At 46.9% G+C, this 15,005-nt stretch overlaps 7 protein-coding genes and 1 non-coding gene across 8 annotated transcripts; 4 read left to right on the top strand and 4 right to left on the bottom strand.

Annotated features, from left to right (window-relative positions):
* Window positions 1–336: 336 nt before the first annotated feature.
* On the bottom strand, window positions 337–1,073 carry PRX1 (peroxiredoxin 1; the record flags this gene model as incomplete). The annotated part of the gene is made up of 2 exons (XM_044820948.1): window positions 337–679; window positions 733–1,073. The coding sequence occupies 2 exons, from the start codon at window positions 1,071–1,073 to the stop codon at window positions 337–339; spliced, it is 684 nt and encodes a 227-aa protein (XP_044685248.1).
* A 1,564-nt stretch (window positions 1,074–2,637) lies between these two features.
* On the top strand, window positions 2,638–2,731 carry J7337_003230. The gene has a single exon. It is a non-coding gene; the product is annotated as a tRNA-Arg (tRNA).
* Window positions 2,732–3,595: 864 nt separating this feature from the next.
* On the top strand, window positions 3,596–5,063 carry J7337_003229 (uncharacterized protein; the record flags this gene model as incomplete). Its single annotated transcript, XM_044820947.1, has 2 exons — window positions 3,596–3,750; window positions 3,875–5,063. The coding sequence occupies 2 exons, from the start codon at window positions 3,596–3,598 to the stop codon at window positions 5,061–5,063; spliced, it is 1,344 nt and encodes a 447-aa protein (XP_044685247.1).
* Window positions 5,064–5,462: 399 nt separating this feature from the next.
* On the bottom strand, window positions 5,463–6,353 carry J7337_003228 (uncharacterized protein; the record flags this gene model as incomplete). Its single annotated transcript, XM_044820946.1, has 1 exon — window positions 5,463–6,353. The coding sequence occupies one exon, from the start codon at window positions 6,351–6,353 to the stop codon at window positions 5,463–5,465; it is 891 nt and encodes a 296-aa protein (XP_044685246.1).
* A 901-nt stretch (window positions 6,354–7,254) lies between these two features.
* J7337_003227 (uncharacterized protein) lies at window positions 7,255–7,725 on the bottom strand (the record flags this gene model as incomplete). The annotated part of the gene is made up of 1 exon (XM_044820945.1): window positions 7,255–7,725. The coding sequence occupies one exon, from the start codon at window positions 7,723–7,725 to the stop codon at window positions 7,255–7,257; it is 471 nt and encodes a 156-aa protein (XP_044685245.1).
* Window positions 7,726–9,485: 1,760 nt separating this feature from the next.
* Window positions 9,486–10,826, top strand: J7337_003226 (uncharacterized protein; the record flags this gene model as incomplete). Its single annotated transcript, XM_044820944.1, has 1 exon — window positions 9,486–10,826. The coding sequence occupies one exon, from the start codon at window positions 9,486–9,488 to the stop codon at window positions 10,824–10,826; it is 1,341 nt and encodes a 446-aa protein (XP_044685244.1).
* Window positions 10,827–11,158: 332 nt separating this feature from the next.
* Window positions 11,159–11,976, bottom strand: J7337_003225 (uncharacterized protein; the record flags this gene model as incomplete). The annotated part of the gene is made up of 3 exons (XM_044820943.1): window positions 11,159–11,420; window positions 11,474–11,822; window positions 11,871–11,976. 3 exons carry the CDS (start codon window positions 11,974–11,976, stop codon window positions 11,159–11,161), a joined length of 717 nt encoding a protein of 238 aa, XP_044685243.1.
* A 1,444-nt stretch (window positions 11,977–13,420) lies between these two features.
* Window positions 13,421–14,686, top strand: J7337_003224 (uncharacterized protein; the record flags this gene model as incomplete). The annotated part of the gene is made up of 2 exons (XM_044820942.1): window positions 13,421–14,086; window positions 14,132–14,686. The coding sequence occupies 2 exons, from the start codon at window positions 13,421–13,423 to the stop codon at window positions 14,684–14,686; spliced, it is 1,221 nt and encodes a 406-aa protein (XP_044685242.1).
* Between the last annotated feature and the right edge of the window lie 319 nt (window positions 14,687–15,005).

Below are 15,005 nucleotides of genomic sequence, written 5' to 3'. Positions count from 1 at the left end.
CACAAGCTTGTGTGGACCCTGAGAGCTTGACGCCGGTATCGGTGACCGATGGCCCGAAACCCCGCCATCAGAAATAACATCGTTGCATGAGGGACGTGTCAACAATGAATGGGAGTTCTCATGATTTCACGGAGACGGACTCAGATAATTTGATCATTTCTTCATTTATTTCATCTCAGAGCTATCACAAATGGCTCAAATCTAGACTAATCTATTCCGGACCGGTCGTTCCATCACAAGACGTCAATCTCATGGCGTACTAAATCCCCGTCCTATTTTGCGCTCATCTGCAAAGGTATCATAATATTAAACCGCTTTTTTCTTTTGTAATTAAATCTACTGGGGGGGAAGGACCTTGTCCTTGGAGAGAGGGGTGAATCGGAGGTAAGGCTTGACGATGCGGAAATCGGGGAAGAGGGTCTTGGCCTCTTCGTTCTTGACCGAGGGGTGGACGATGACGTCCTCACCGGGGACCCAGTTGATAGGGGTGGTGATGCGGTACTTGTCACCGGTCTGGAGGGAGTCGATGACGCGGAGGACCTCGGCGGCGTTGCGGCCGGTGGAGGCGGGGTAGGAGAAGATGGTGCGGATGGTCTTCTTGGGGTCGATGATGAAGACGGATCGGATGGTGAAGGCGATACCCTTTTCATCGACGTTGGTAGCATCCTGCTGGTCGATCCTACACAATATCAGCTCTGCCCATAACTAGATCTCATGGGGGTTTGGATTTACATGTCGTAGAGGAGAGAAACCTGGCGCTGCTTGTCGCCAATGATGGGGAACTCGACGTTGCCGCCAGTAACCTCACCAATATCCTTGATCCATCCCTCGTGGGACTCAATGGTGTTGGCAGAGAGACCAATCAGCTTAACACCACGCTTGGTGAACTCGGGCTGAAGCTTGGCAAAAGCACCGAGCTCAGTGGTGCAGACGGGAGTGTAGTCCTCGGGGTGAGAGAAGAGAATGACCCAGTTGTCGCCGATGAACTCGTGGAAGTCAATCTTGCCCTTTGTGGTCTCGGCCTGGAAGTTGGGGGCGATAGAGCCCAGACGAAGGGGAGCGGGAGCAGACATTTTATGTGTTTTGTTGTTATTGAGTGATTGTGAGAAGAAATATGAAGAGGAGAAGGTGTTTGTTTGGAGGGAGGGGTGGAGAGGGGGGGATTATATAGGGAGATGTAGTTTCTTGGGGAGGGAGCTAGCTTGCACCTTGTTGGAGCAGGGCAGATTGTAAGGAGGCTTGCGTTATTAAGCTAAGATGACGGACGATCTTGTTTGGACAGGGTAACTTGAATACGCCACGAGGGTAGTGATATTGGTGATTGGAAAGCCAAGCTTGGGGGGGCTCGGATGTTGGTGTTGGCGTTGCAACGGTACCCAACCCCTCAGACCCTGAATATTCCAATCCTCAAGCACTCTATTCTCCTGTAAGTAACACATATTTACCTCTTTTTACTATATAATTACTTAGTTATGCAAGCTATCCCAGTCATAATATCTCTAACCCTCTTAATGAAGTCCTAAAAGCCCATCATGACAACCCCGCCAAAAAATGGAAGCATCGCGATACAGATACAGCACCCCTCACTAAGAAGGGTGTCCCCCCCACCATCGTCAGCCCCTCACTTGACCCCAGAGGGGCAAGGCTCGGAATTGCGTGCTGTGTGGGTGCGGTGATTGGTTGGGTCTGGCGCATTGTGCCATCGGGCGCGGCAATGCTGCCATCGAGCTGTTCCTGACGCAATTGCTCTCCATGAAGAGGCGATGGGCCGGGGGTGACTGTGGAGGACGAGGTTCGGAAGTCGGGGTTTGTTTTGAAGGATCAGTTTAAGTTGGTGGTGATAACTGTAAAGAAGAGTGTTGACTTGGGTTAAGCTGGAGACTTACGAACAGATGAGATTTACATGTTATACAGTATCTAGAGTATCTTGAGGAGAGGCTACTCTGTGGATCAAACATGAAATGGTGTGTTGCGGTTCATCGCTGAATGGAACAGACCCCGCCTGTCAACAAATCGTATCTTCACAAGACGCCATGACAGCCAAAGTCTTATCACACAACCATCTCATCACATCGCGTTACGACTTGAGTTGAAGATGCAATCGCATTCAGAAATACTACCGATATCCAACACAATCCATACCGCCCGAGCCGACCGGTGCTGCTGTAGTGCTGACGTTTTTGAGTTCAGTTCAGGGTAATCGGCGACCCTAGAAACATATAGACTCATAGAGCGTGAAGAGTGAGCGAAGGTAAGGCTGGAAGGAAATGACGGATCAGAACAGCGTATGGATATTATTATTAGATCTATTTATGCATGTAATAGTACAGAAGCTTGCTATGTACTCTCGTTGGGTTTAAGCACCAGTATCTTCTTCACTGTCAATGCCATTTGAGCTGAGGCATGTGAAACAAGCAATGTACTCGAGAAACTCAGTGCATAAGCCCGCCAACGCAAACTCAATGTAAACAAAACTCCATGTCCAGCCTCACGATAGCCTTGAAAGTCCACAACGCATCATAAGCCTATCTATGATCCAAGCGCACGATTCAGCAAGGCGGATCTCAAAGCCAGAAGCCAGATCTGTTTCCATTCATGGACACCGCTGACACCCTAGTCCTTCAACAAACACGATCGGGCCGCGTGGCCTAATGGCTAAGGCGCTAGATTTCGGCTTTCGAGCAAATCGAGAAATCTCTAGAGATTCCAGGTTCGACTCCTGGCGTGGTCGATTCTTTTGCACTTTTTACATCATTTGTCTTTTATTTTTTGATCCCGTGTTTCAACATACCCGCCCTTCTGATCAGTGTTTCAATTAACTTGGCAATCACATATCTAAGAAATGCTATTTTCAGCTGCTGTTGTTCCTGAATATCTGGTTTCGCTTTTCGCACACAGATTAGAGTTGCCAAGCTCGTCTTGGCAGTGGCGTTGCTTTTATGCATGATTCTAGAACCGAGGCGTTTTAAAGATCGGTAAGCTTAAATTAGCTTCTGCAACTGAACGAACCTGTCACTCAATACCGAATGCATCACAATAATCTTAACCCATGACTTTCATCTCGTAGAATAAATCTCGCATGACTTATCATCATAGATCGACCATCACTTTAGATGAATCATTCTCAGCCGCAGTGACAATCTTTCATCATCCAGTGGAACCTCACTCATTGCGATCGCCTCTTACTTATTCGCATCTGATACGTGCGAACCCACAGGCTGAAACCAAGGGACCCATGGCATTTGCCCAGTGTCAGAAGTTAAATAATAATCCCGTGCAATAACTGCCGCCTTCTGTTACGCGTCGGACCTTTTTCCTTGTTTCTTACACACTCCGACATCAAATCATGTAGCAGGTTATTAAGGGGTAGTGGAGAATGATCAACACTCTGCTACTTGGTTTTTGATGGAGCGATGGCATCCTGCATCGCAGATGGAGAGTGTTTGGGATAAGGAGCCTACAGTTTTATAGAGTACAACCCCGGGTTGTTCAATTGATGTTACTTCCCTCTCTTCTTGTTTGTTCTGTGTTGTCTTAGCCACTCTTTTTTGTAAATTTTCCTTTAAAAAACGTCGTCTTGATGATGACGTCTACAATGTCGCGGTCTCCATTGATGACGGGCGTTACCATCGCCGTCATTCTCTCTTTTTTCATCGTCGTCTTTACTTTTTTCCAAGAATCGTTAGAAGTCCCGTGGGTATACGCACATAACAAAGCAGAAGAGTATTGGGATCATACTTTCTCGTATCCGTACGTCAAAAATCTCTTAGTCTCGCTCGCCGACCGTTGGATTCCCCGGAATTTTGATGACAGCGCGCGAAAAATCTTGGCATTGCTCTTGGCTTGCGCTAACGATTGTTTAACTTTACTACAGACCACCACAGAACAACACCGCCCCCAACAACTCTACGCCTGAAGTTCAAGAGTTGAACTGCGAGGATCCGTATCGAAGACCGGGTTATCTTTATATTCCTGCTGATATAAACGGTACCGATCAGTATAAGAAGACACAATGGATCCCCTTTACAGATGATCTGCTCGAGGCGGATGCACCTGATTATGCTGTGTATCCTTCCGCGGGCAACGTCATCTTTAATGCGACGGAACCTGAAGAGGAATTCGTCGAACTTGCTTCTACACCTCGACAATGGCTTGCTGAGGCAATTGCCGAGAGTAACCGACGAAAGAAGGCGATAAACGCCAATGGCGAAGCCGGTGTTGAGGCATTTGCTGAAATGAAGGATGACGGCGGCTTCGGCTGGCTCTGGGGCCGTCGCATCATCCTCTTCAGCGATTCAGTCGATCGATTCATGATGCAATTCTTCTGCGGCGAGTTCAAGCGCGGCATGAAGCAGCCTAAGCCACACACAACTGCCTCCTGCGATATTCCCGAGTTCAACTTGACATTCCACCACTGGCACTTCGCGGGCAGTATGACATACCGACCCGATTGGTGGTGGATGGACGACATGGAGGAAATCTCCCTCGAAGAACGATGGGATAAATACTGGACTCCCCTGCACGACCAAGTCCGCGGTCCAAATGGCCACCCCGATCTAATCCTCTGGCAAAACGGCCTCTGGGACCAGCGCGCATTCTGGGAAGCTGGAGAAGCTAACCACGAGAAAGACGTGTATCCCTTGGGAACTCGTGTTCGTCAACTAGTCTGGCAAGAAGTCCGCTTCGTCGCTGCTCGAATCCGCACGTTTGTTGAGAGAATACACACTGAATTCGGGAACGCGCCTGTTATGTTCCGCGCGATGACCATGCATCGTGAGAGCGACGCTAGAGATGCGAGCATTTATGATCTTGATAGACTTGCGCGCGCGACGGCGGAGAAGGCGGGCCACGAGGTGTTTGAGTGGGGACGCTTGATCTCGTCGTTGTCGATGCTGTACAAGGATCAGACGCATCCGGGCAAGGGACCTGCGAGTTGGCTTTGGGGAAATATGGTGCTGGAGTATCTTGCTAGATCTGGGGGTGCGGGTGATGAGAGGAGGAAGCCATACTTTGAAGGCTGGGATAAGTGCCATGATAAGCTGGTGCATTGGGGTGGACGATAGACTGCATATATATACACATACTTGATGACAATTAGACTAATACAAGATCCAAGAATAATTTTGCACGGTTCTTTGTGAATTTGCGGACGTTGAAGCTAGGGTTGAGTGTGGATGGTCTCGACAAGACTTCACATGGACAATCACACGCTCTTAGCACTCACTGGTGGAGGTCTACGTAAGGAAAGAACCTCAGCGGTCTTTATAAGAATTTGGCATATTGCAAAACTAGACCAGAACGTAGTAACAAAGTAGTTCAATTGCTCGCGTAAGTTGAGTAACGCCTTTTTACCTTATGCAGCCAGTCCATTCCACCACGCCAGCCCAACCATTAACTCGTTGAAAGCTCATTAGTTCGGCCTTATCAATGCCTAACCTCGTACCATTGAGCAAAACTTTCTCTTATTCGTGCGACGAAGCTTCCACGAGGCTCTTTGAGAGTTCCCTCACCCTTGCGACTGCAACTTCAGCTCTCTCAGCATCAGGCGCTTCCGAGGTGAACACCAGCGCCAGCACAAGCGCAGCATCAAGTCTTAGCAAACAATCTTCCTGGGCTGTAACATCAGGCCAGGTAGTGACGCTAGTGTAACCTTTGACGAAGCTCTCGTCGAGTTGGCTGAACTCGAGCGTGCGAAAGATGTCGATGGCTGCTGGGCCGATCAGAGCATTGGTCCAATCGATCACGGCGCTTATTCGTCCATTATTGTGACGAAGATTGACATCGCGAAAGTCCATGTGTAGTAGACTTGAAGGGTAGCGCTTGAGACTTTCGAGGATATTGTGAATAAGGTCCCAGTTCGTTATCCAGCTGGAAACCTCGGGGACTGTTTGTGACAGCACTGAGATGCGTCGTTTGAGTCTTTGCTCAATTGTCGAGAACACATCTTCTGTTTCTGACGAAACTGTCTCCATTACTGGGCTAGATAGGGGCGTCGAGTGTATCATGGCCGCTACACGTCCCATCTCCTCGAATGTGATCTCTGTTCCATCGTCCTCTACGTACTCGCACAACATCGCTGGATAGCCATCTTCTTCAAGGTACTTGTATGCTTTTGGAACAGGCACGGATGCGTTTTCCAGAAGCCTATAGATCTTCATCTCTTGCTGGATGAGATCACTTGCGTTGGTGTTGGGATCATTGGCGTTCTGGTAGACCTTGACTCTGGGTACTCTGAGAACGATTGGGCCATATACTGGCGATGCTGCTTTGTAAACAAGGCATTCGAGACCTTCGCCGGCGATTTTGGCGTCGGTGAGGTTCTCTGCCTTGATGAAGTGCTGAGCTACCTCCATCGTGGTTCTCGAATGGCGATTTACTGGGCTACCGAGATTAATTTTGGGGTTCTGTCTTTCTTTCAACATACACTATTGGAGATATGTAGTTTCTTGGCGGGAGTTTTTGGTTGAGGCTCGTATACGCGCGTATAATTTAGCGTCGAAGGATCGTGAATGAGTCACACAGGAGGTGAGAACTAATGGAATTAGAATCCACTCACCAATCCGCCAACCTCCAATTGTACAACGCTATCTCGAAATAATATAAGTGAGAGCGATAACAAGCTACGAAACTAAGAGCAAGATGCTGTCGCGCATGGATTCTATTGCTGTCATGGACTGTGGTAACATTGATACTGAGTTACATGACCCCATTGTCCTCTTCCATCCCAGCGCGTAAATCGTCCTACCTTGACAGACTATCCTAGAAGCAACCAGGCTCAAAGTCTACGGGGAGTTTTGATCAATCGGTGCCACCGCCAGGGTCCTAACCGCATAGTGCATCCGTTAAATGAGCCTCGAAGGATGGGCCGCCACAGGCGGTGGGAATATAGATCTAGCCTCTTGTTTGAATGAGACCTTGTATCTCTCAGATAGTTCACTGAGGTCCTCCAAAGTGTAGGGAACTTGGGAAATATCGAAATTGGTCTGTAAGAAGGATCGAAGTTCTGGGAATGACCCAGCTTCCTTTGCCTGGCACAAGCCCTTGTGGAGTTCCCGGGTCAACGCTCACGTGATAGAGCTTCAGACAAGTGAGGTTTGCGAGAGGCACTTTAGGAGAGTTGCGTAGTTTCGTTTTCCACTCGAGAACACCGGAATTTATGACAAGTGTCTTGATATTGGGTGCCATTTCGAACAAGTTCTCCAGTGTGCTCAAGTGACGGGTGGACCCAGAGCTTGTGCCACTTTCGAGGTGCAGCTATCGCAGATCATGTAGCCTTTTCTGGCCTTCACTTGCGAGTGTTTGGCCGAAGGTGCCACGGTCTACCAAGCAGAGTAGCTCCAGATCAGGCATCCTGTATAGCAGAGTGTACAGGGGGAACGGGTCGAGCTCATAGATCAAGCGCCGGATGAAACATCTCTTATGTAGCTGGCGGCGGTCTTTAAAGAACTCATTGATCTTCTGCTCTGACCATCCTTTTGCATCGATGTTGTGGTAAATGTATGGCGTCGCGGCGTTGTTCAGGACCAGACAAGTGCGTGCAAGACTCGGAAGGCCGGTGGCGACCTCGGCAGATGGCTTCTCCCATAGCTTTCTTGGATCAGGAGTTGCGAGTGACTTTGGCTGGGGATAGTGACTGAGATGGTCATTTGTGTAGTGGCTGCAAAGATGCCAGCATATGTCGGCCAGAATCTCTGGGGGCATATGATCGAGGGCAGGCTTGTTCATGGTGAGTTGGGTTGGATGCGAGGTGCATGAGGGAGAAAGCAAAAGTGAGAAAAGAGCTGGTGGGCTTTGGAGGATTTGTATGAGTCAAGGTTACACAAGCAAAGAAATAGTAACGGGATGACTAGTCCTGACGCGTGAGGGAAACGCGTGAATACTAGGCTGCGCTGCACTGCACTGCACTGCCCTTAAGTTAACATAAGAAGCCACCCGGAAGAAGACATTAGAATTACCTCAGAGATAAGAAATGGCCGCCTACCTAGGTATTGAGGTCAAACTCGGCGGCTGTTGTTGAAGAGCTGTGTAACTACATGTACCTAAGTCTGGCTATGGGGATGACTGCGACCTATAAGGTTAAGCTTTAGGCTACGAACACAGATAATGAATGACAACATGATATCTTGTTTTCCCAATATAAGCTTTTACGCCTAAACTTTCACGATGACCAGTAAATCTTGCTACAAGCCTTAGGGAAACTCTATGGATATCGCTAGACTAGGTTCTCTCTGCTGGAATAAGCTCACAGCCACAAATCTCAACTATAAATAACACTTTAAGCCTATAACTTAAATATCAATACTGTAATAACTAACCAATAGCTATAGCAAAATGCTAATATCATTAAAACCTAAAAGATAACTTATTTTCCTGCCATTACAGGCTATAAGAAGCTCTAGTATATCTCTTAAGATAACTAAACGCAAGATAATAATAGAGTAATATAGCAGCACCTAAATAAAAGCTTATCTATATAGCATATCTAGATAAATTCTAGTAGCAGTATATTAATAAAATTCCCCTTAACCTTAATAATATTAGGGATTACTAATAGACTCTTAGGAAAGAGAATAGCTTTAAGGCTATTAAAAATAAAAAAGATAAAATTTTTAAGGCTATTAAATTTAAAGAATAGAAAAGGCTTTTAGATAACCTTATCTAGCAGTTAGCTATTCTTAATATATATGCTCTTACTTATACTATTTAAGGACTTCCTTAGGAGGTTAAGAAAGCTATTAGGTAAGAGAGGGAGGTACTAAAAGCCCTTCCTAATAATAAGGCTAGATATAAGAAGACTATAAAGTTAATTAGAAGAAGAAACTGGGAGTAGATTAAGTCCCTAATTAAGGTATAGAAGGCGATTCGCTAAAAGGAACTTCCTGCAGGTATGGCGCGAAGCTATTAGAATTATTAAGAAATACTAATATATAAGAAAAGCTTGATAGAAAGTTTCGTGATAATATGTATATCGGTGCTATTAGGGACAAAGGTTAGAAGAAGGTTCAGGGCAATCAGAAGGTAGTGGCAGTATTAAGTTTATGAGTTAGTTATAAGGTTAGAAAATACACTTCGGTTTTAACATAATGGGATATCGCTAGACGTAAGGAGAGAAAACAGATACTTGGCATATCATTCGTTCTTAACTAGAGTAGCTCAGAAGCACTTCAGATATATCAGGCTTCCAGTTAATTAATCAAAACCTAATTCTAGTCCTAGCTTCTCTCCCGTCGGAGAACTGATGTCTCGGTCGACAGCCTCGCCAGCACAGATAAAAAAAAAAGCGACTTTTCTGGTGTAACAGTGGCTTACGGGCTCTTGCATATAGCCTCCCCGAACTTGTGCCTGATTTTATTTTGCCTACTACCTAGCTGGTGTATCCATCAATTGTTCTATCTCTCATTTCGAATAATTTTCTTTCCTTCTTCTTCTTTCTCATCTCTCAGCCCTCCAAACTCTTTCGCCGCTGCGCATTCTCAATCATCACCATGGGTCTGCTTTCTCTTCCCCCAGAGATTGTTGATAGAATATGTAAACTCTTCTGCAGTCACTGTCAGACTGAGCCCCTCTCCCACTTCCCCCATGAACAAGACCTGGTCACATCTTGTCCAAGCAAAATCTGGGAGCACGATACCCAAGGAGTCAAAGCCCTCCTCAATCTCTCTGAGACATGTCAAGCGCTGAACACACTCACTCTGCCCCATCGCTATCACCGCATCGAACTCAAGAGTGACCTCCTCTATACAAAGGAATTTATCGCACACATCCGAGGTCGTCGGCATAATGTCTTCGGACATGTTCGCAGCCTCAGCTTGGCCTATACAAAGGAAATGGACGACTGCCGCAATCAACTTCCGGATAGCATAAAATCTCGTTTCAATTTCTTCAACATGGTCTTGCGTCATGTGACACAGATCCAGATTCTACACATACGCCTCAACTTGGAGCATGAAATCAAGGTCCACAGACGAACAACGCTAGAGTCACTGCGGTATCTACACATTGAGCGTGCCCATGAGGAGTCAGACGAATTCCCCCCCAGCCTACATATCTACGATGTGCTCCGACAGGCACCCAAGATCCACACATTGGTCATCCAAATCACCAGGTTGTCCTGGTCGCTCGGATCAGGGGAACTTGAAAATGTCAAGAGTCTCAAACTTGTCAATACCGTGGTTAAGCCAGAGTTCCTCGAAAAGATTCTCGAATCATGCCCACAGCTTGAATCATTCGTGTTCATCTTTTCCAAAAAGATGTGTGACTGGCTGCATTTGGGAGTGAGTGATATTACTACGCTCCGAACGCTGCCGCATGTGCTTTCCTTACGACAAGAAACGCTACGGTATGTTGAGCTTTACTGGGAGCCGTATACTGTATGGACAAGCAGAGCAGGGATCGTGGGTTGTTTCAAGGGCTTGACCAACCTTGAGACGCTTATCCTCGGTGGTGCAGGGTTCCGCTTCGAGGAAGCTGAAAACTATAAGCCGTTCAAGACATGCCTTGTCGATCTCCTGCCACAATCGATCCGCCGCGTCGCCATCGACTCAGAGACAATGAGCCTCCATGAACCGATTTCCGTACTGGGTGAGGCGGTCAAATGGGGCGCGTTTCCGATGCTGAAGGAGGTCCGATGCTATCATTGGGAGTTTGGGAGTTGGGCGAATTCGAAGAGGAGATCCACAGGTCTATCTGTAACTCGACAGGAAGCCGAGGACAGGGGCGATGTGGACAAATCCTCACGCGATCTACTATCGCAGCTGAGCAGGACATGTAACGTATTGTTCAGTGCAGAGACCAAGGGGCTTTTTGAGCATGATGCTGGGTCCTAACGGCAAAAGACTCGGTAGCCAACTCAAACGGGGTATTTGTGCAACGCTCTTGACTTATGTTGGCTGGGATAGAGCTATAGACGATGCTGAGAACTTTTCTTTGAAAAAGGAAAGAAAAAATTTAATGAAAGGTTGCGATCTTGGGAAATAAGATGGAAAGCCGATAAAACTATTCAGAGTCTTCTCATGTTTGAGGAGTATAAGAAGGAAGAACAAGTTTTGAGTTTTGAGATCAGTATATTTAGGATGAATTTGACTAGACATGCAAAGGTTTAGGAGCGTCTTAGGTAAACGAGATGTCTAGCGACTTCCTAAATTCTACAAAAGGCTCACTAATAACCAAGTCGGTGATGTGCTTCCATAGCCGCTGCTGCTCCAGGAGTGGCTGAAGGTGTCTCGGCTGGGGGAGCAGGGCTTGCAGCAGGAGTACTCTCAGCAGGGGGAGCGGGAGGAGCTTCTTCTTCAGCCGGAGTAAACGCTGCATCTGCCAACGGGATCTCGCCAACTGTCCCGCCTGTAGCTGCACCAGCGTCGACGTTGGCCAAGGCACCAGCTGCCTTCTTGGAGAACTGGACTAAGTTTTCCTCGGAGGGGCTGGAAGCGGTCAGTAGCTGTAGCTGTGTAGTACAGAGTGGCGTAGGACTCACGGGTTGATGGCCATTACCTGACCGATCTGACAGTGCGGGCCGGTAGCACAGTACAAATAGATGGGCTCCGTGTTGTTAAGAGGGACATTGAACGTCCCAACGGTTTTCTGGCCAGCTTCGAAAGGAATATGGCCACTATGGATAACTCCAGACTGTGTAGCCTGGAGAGGTTGGCAGGGAGAGTCTTCAGAGCTTTGAGTGACGGTATGGTTTCCATTACTAAACTGGAACTGGATCACATCTCCAGCTGCTGCTCGAATCATGTTCGGAACGAAGGTATCTTGAGAACCACCGACGACAACGGGAATGATTCTGTTGGCTCGTGCTTCGAGGGGCGGATTTCTTTTGACTGTCAAGTATCAGCATGGTTCTTTGGTTGAGTGCTCTAAGAACCTACTCGAGACTGGCTGGTGAACTTCAAGATCATGAAGTTCCCGTGGTGATACTTCAACGAGTGGCATGGCAGTGACAACTGCAGCCCACAAGAAAGTATTGGCCAACATATTGACAATTATCAACAAAAACGGAATCTAAAAGTTGGTTGGTAATGAGCGTATCGTAAAGAAGGTCCAGTCAACTAGCAAGAACTGAAATTAACAATTATAAATCCTCACCAGGAGGGTAGAAAAGAAGATAATTTCGATAAACTCAAAGAAGGTAAGAAAGGCAAAACTGATCTGTGAATCAGACCATTATTCCCGACTGCAACTCAAGATGATCTTATAACATTTTCGAAATCACTGATGATCGGGCACATGCCGAGCCTCATCTCTGGGCCGAAACTCGAGCTGAGACAAGAATTCGAACAGAGTTGCTCTTTTGCAATATATGACAAATTCGCTAGCAGCCAAGATGTTTTGCAAACTTGTCTTGTTTCAGAGTACGGTTACGTGGTGTTTCATCAACCACTTGGATATATAGCCAAGATACGGTTTTAAGTAATATTTCATGTTTTGCGCCCTTGATTCATGTTTTAGAGTGATATTTCATGTTTGTAATCATTGAGAACAGTGACAAACTGCTATAGGGCTTTTGAAACGGGGCATGCGTGGCTTTTCGGCATGTGGGCGGCTTGGCGGTCTTGATAGAAGTTTGATGTGATGTTGCATGAGTGATTCATCTGATGAAGCGGTTATAGTGACCGTATGAGGAGGTTTAGAGGCCGAGATTTTGAGCCGCAGGAGGTGGAATGATTCGTGATCGCCTTCAAGCTTGTTTCATCAACATCAGGGAATGGGTGGAGATAGTCGTAATCTTAACCATAAATACAGAGCACTGCCACTTTATAGACTTATTGCTTAAGTTTATTATCTGTTGCGCATGAAAGTAAGTGTTACAATGTGTTGGCGTGATGTCACAGAGGTGAGGCATGATGTGGCCTTGACCGCGATGAATCGAGTGAGGTCACACTAACCAGCCATCGCTTACCTATCGCATGATAAGATATTTGCTTACCAAACTCGCTTGACTCAATGAACCATCATGCTACTCATCATCATTCTCTATAAAATCAGAACGAGAATTACTCCGTGGGGGCTTTCTCATCCCCGCAGAACCCCAACCCCAATTAGTCTGATCTTTACTCCCCCGCAAAGACCCCAATCTGAACATCGTCACTTTACCGCTACTAACTTCCAATTCAACGCTCTCGTTGGTGGAATTTTAATTACCGATCGTGCCTTGACAGAACTAACGTTAGTGAGGTTCCATTCCCGGGGCCTCATAGGATTATATTAACTACGGCATCGAATATCCGAGTAAGTTTGCAGATAATATGATTTCTCGAATGTGATTTGTGGATTTTAGCAGGTGAGTTTCCATCCGATTATATGCTTTGGGGGTTTAAATGAAGGATTATCGGCCAATGCGAGGTTGAAGTAGTATATTTATATAGCAGCTGCAAGACCGTAGTACTTTGGTTCGGCTCCCAGTGTCACGTATTTCGACATGAAGGGCTTCATCATCAAGACGGCTTTTATTGCCGCGACTCTCTTTTCTACTGCGACTGCATCCGCCAAGGGACCTGTTGACACGTACAAGAAATGTCAACGGCAGACTAAGCGTGCTACAGAAGGATGTCCCAAGGGCACTCTCTTCGTAGCAAAGGATGATCCACGAGCAGACTTTTCCTCCATCCAAGACGCCATCGACTCGTTGGGTAACACAACAACCGCAGGCCATATTCTCATTGCACCTGGAAACTACAGCGAGCAATTAAACGTCACCCGCCGAGGACCCCTACATCTCATCGGTGCCTCAAACAAACCTTGGGTCAAGGATCTCTACGCTGATATTGACGTCAACACCACGGCTCAAAATGACGTTCAGATATGGTTCAATCTTGCGAATACGAATAATGGAAGTTTGAGTGATAATGTGTTCACGAGTGTACTCACCGTTGGACCTAATTTCAACGCTACCCTGACTGGATCTGGACCTACGGGTTTTCCTGTGCCTCTAGACACGCCGTTTGGATGCACGGATTTCAGGGCGTATAACATTGATTTCAGGAATGATTTTGCGCCGAGATCCGTTGGACCTGCGCATGCGGTTGGTGTGAGTAGGGCTAATGCGGGCTTTTACTCTTGCGGCTTCTACTCTTACCAAGATACTGTACGTCAAATTCCACCAGTTGATAGCTTGTAGCTGACTTTTCAGGTCTACGTTGGAAAACTTGGAAATGCCTACTTCTACGACAACATCATTGCTGGAGAGACTGACTTCCTGTACGGTTTCGGTACAGCATGGATTGAGAAATCAACTCTATCTCTCCGAGGCTGCGGAGGCGGCATCACAGCTTGGAAAGGCACCAACACGACCTTCACCAACAAATACGGCGTCTACATCGACAACTCGCAGGTCATACCCGTAAACTCCACCATCGCCACAAACTTTGTTGGAAAATGTGCCCTCGGACGACCATGGAACTCACAGCACAAGTCGATCTTTATGCAGTCGTACTTTGATGCTGTGATCTTGCCTGCTGGGTATATCGAGTGGAGCAAGTCGACTCCAAGAGTTGATAATTATACTTTCATGGCGACGTGGAATGATCATGGGCCGGGATATAACGTTGAGGCTGAGAAGGCTAGTAATGTTACGAAGGTCTTGACGGATGCGGAGGTCAAGCCTTATAGAGCGCCTGCGGATGTATTCCAGACTCTTGAAGGGAAGTTTGGACACGTCAAGTGGATTGACAAGAAGGCTCTGTAAAGACTCTCAGCTCGACTAGGATTACAACAATTTGAGATATCCCGCGGCTAAGTACATCACATGTGATTCACCATGACTCGGCATCAGAAGCTGAACTCTCTACCTCCTTTAACCCGAATGTCTCAGTTTGTCAGCCCCAACAAGGCATGTCTCAAACTATCACAGCTCTCAGATATTTATTCCCGCCTTACTTTCGTGATTTGACGTGAACAAGTTACCGCTGCCAAGTGAATGAGGATCCCCAAAGCGAGATGAGATTTGAAGCCATCTGCAGGGTTGTAAACTCTGTACCCAATAGCGCGTTTCATTTCTTTGATTG

This window comes from Fusarium musae, chromosome 2 (genome assembly GCF_019915245.1).
Source record: "Fusarium musae strain F31 chromosome 2, whole genome shotgun sequence".
Classification (NCBI taxonomy): domain Eukaryota; kingdom Fungi; phylum Ascomycota; class Sordariomycetes; order Hypocreales; family Nectriaceae; genus Fusarium; species Fusarium musae.
The sequence above is the reverse complement of the archived record's forward strand: the minus strand, read 5'-3'. Positions and strand labels throughout refer to the sequence as shown.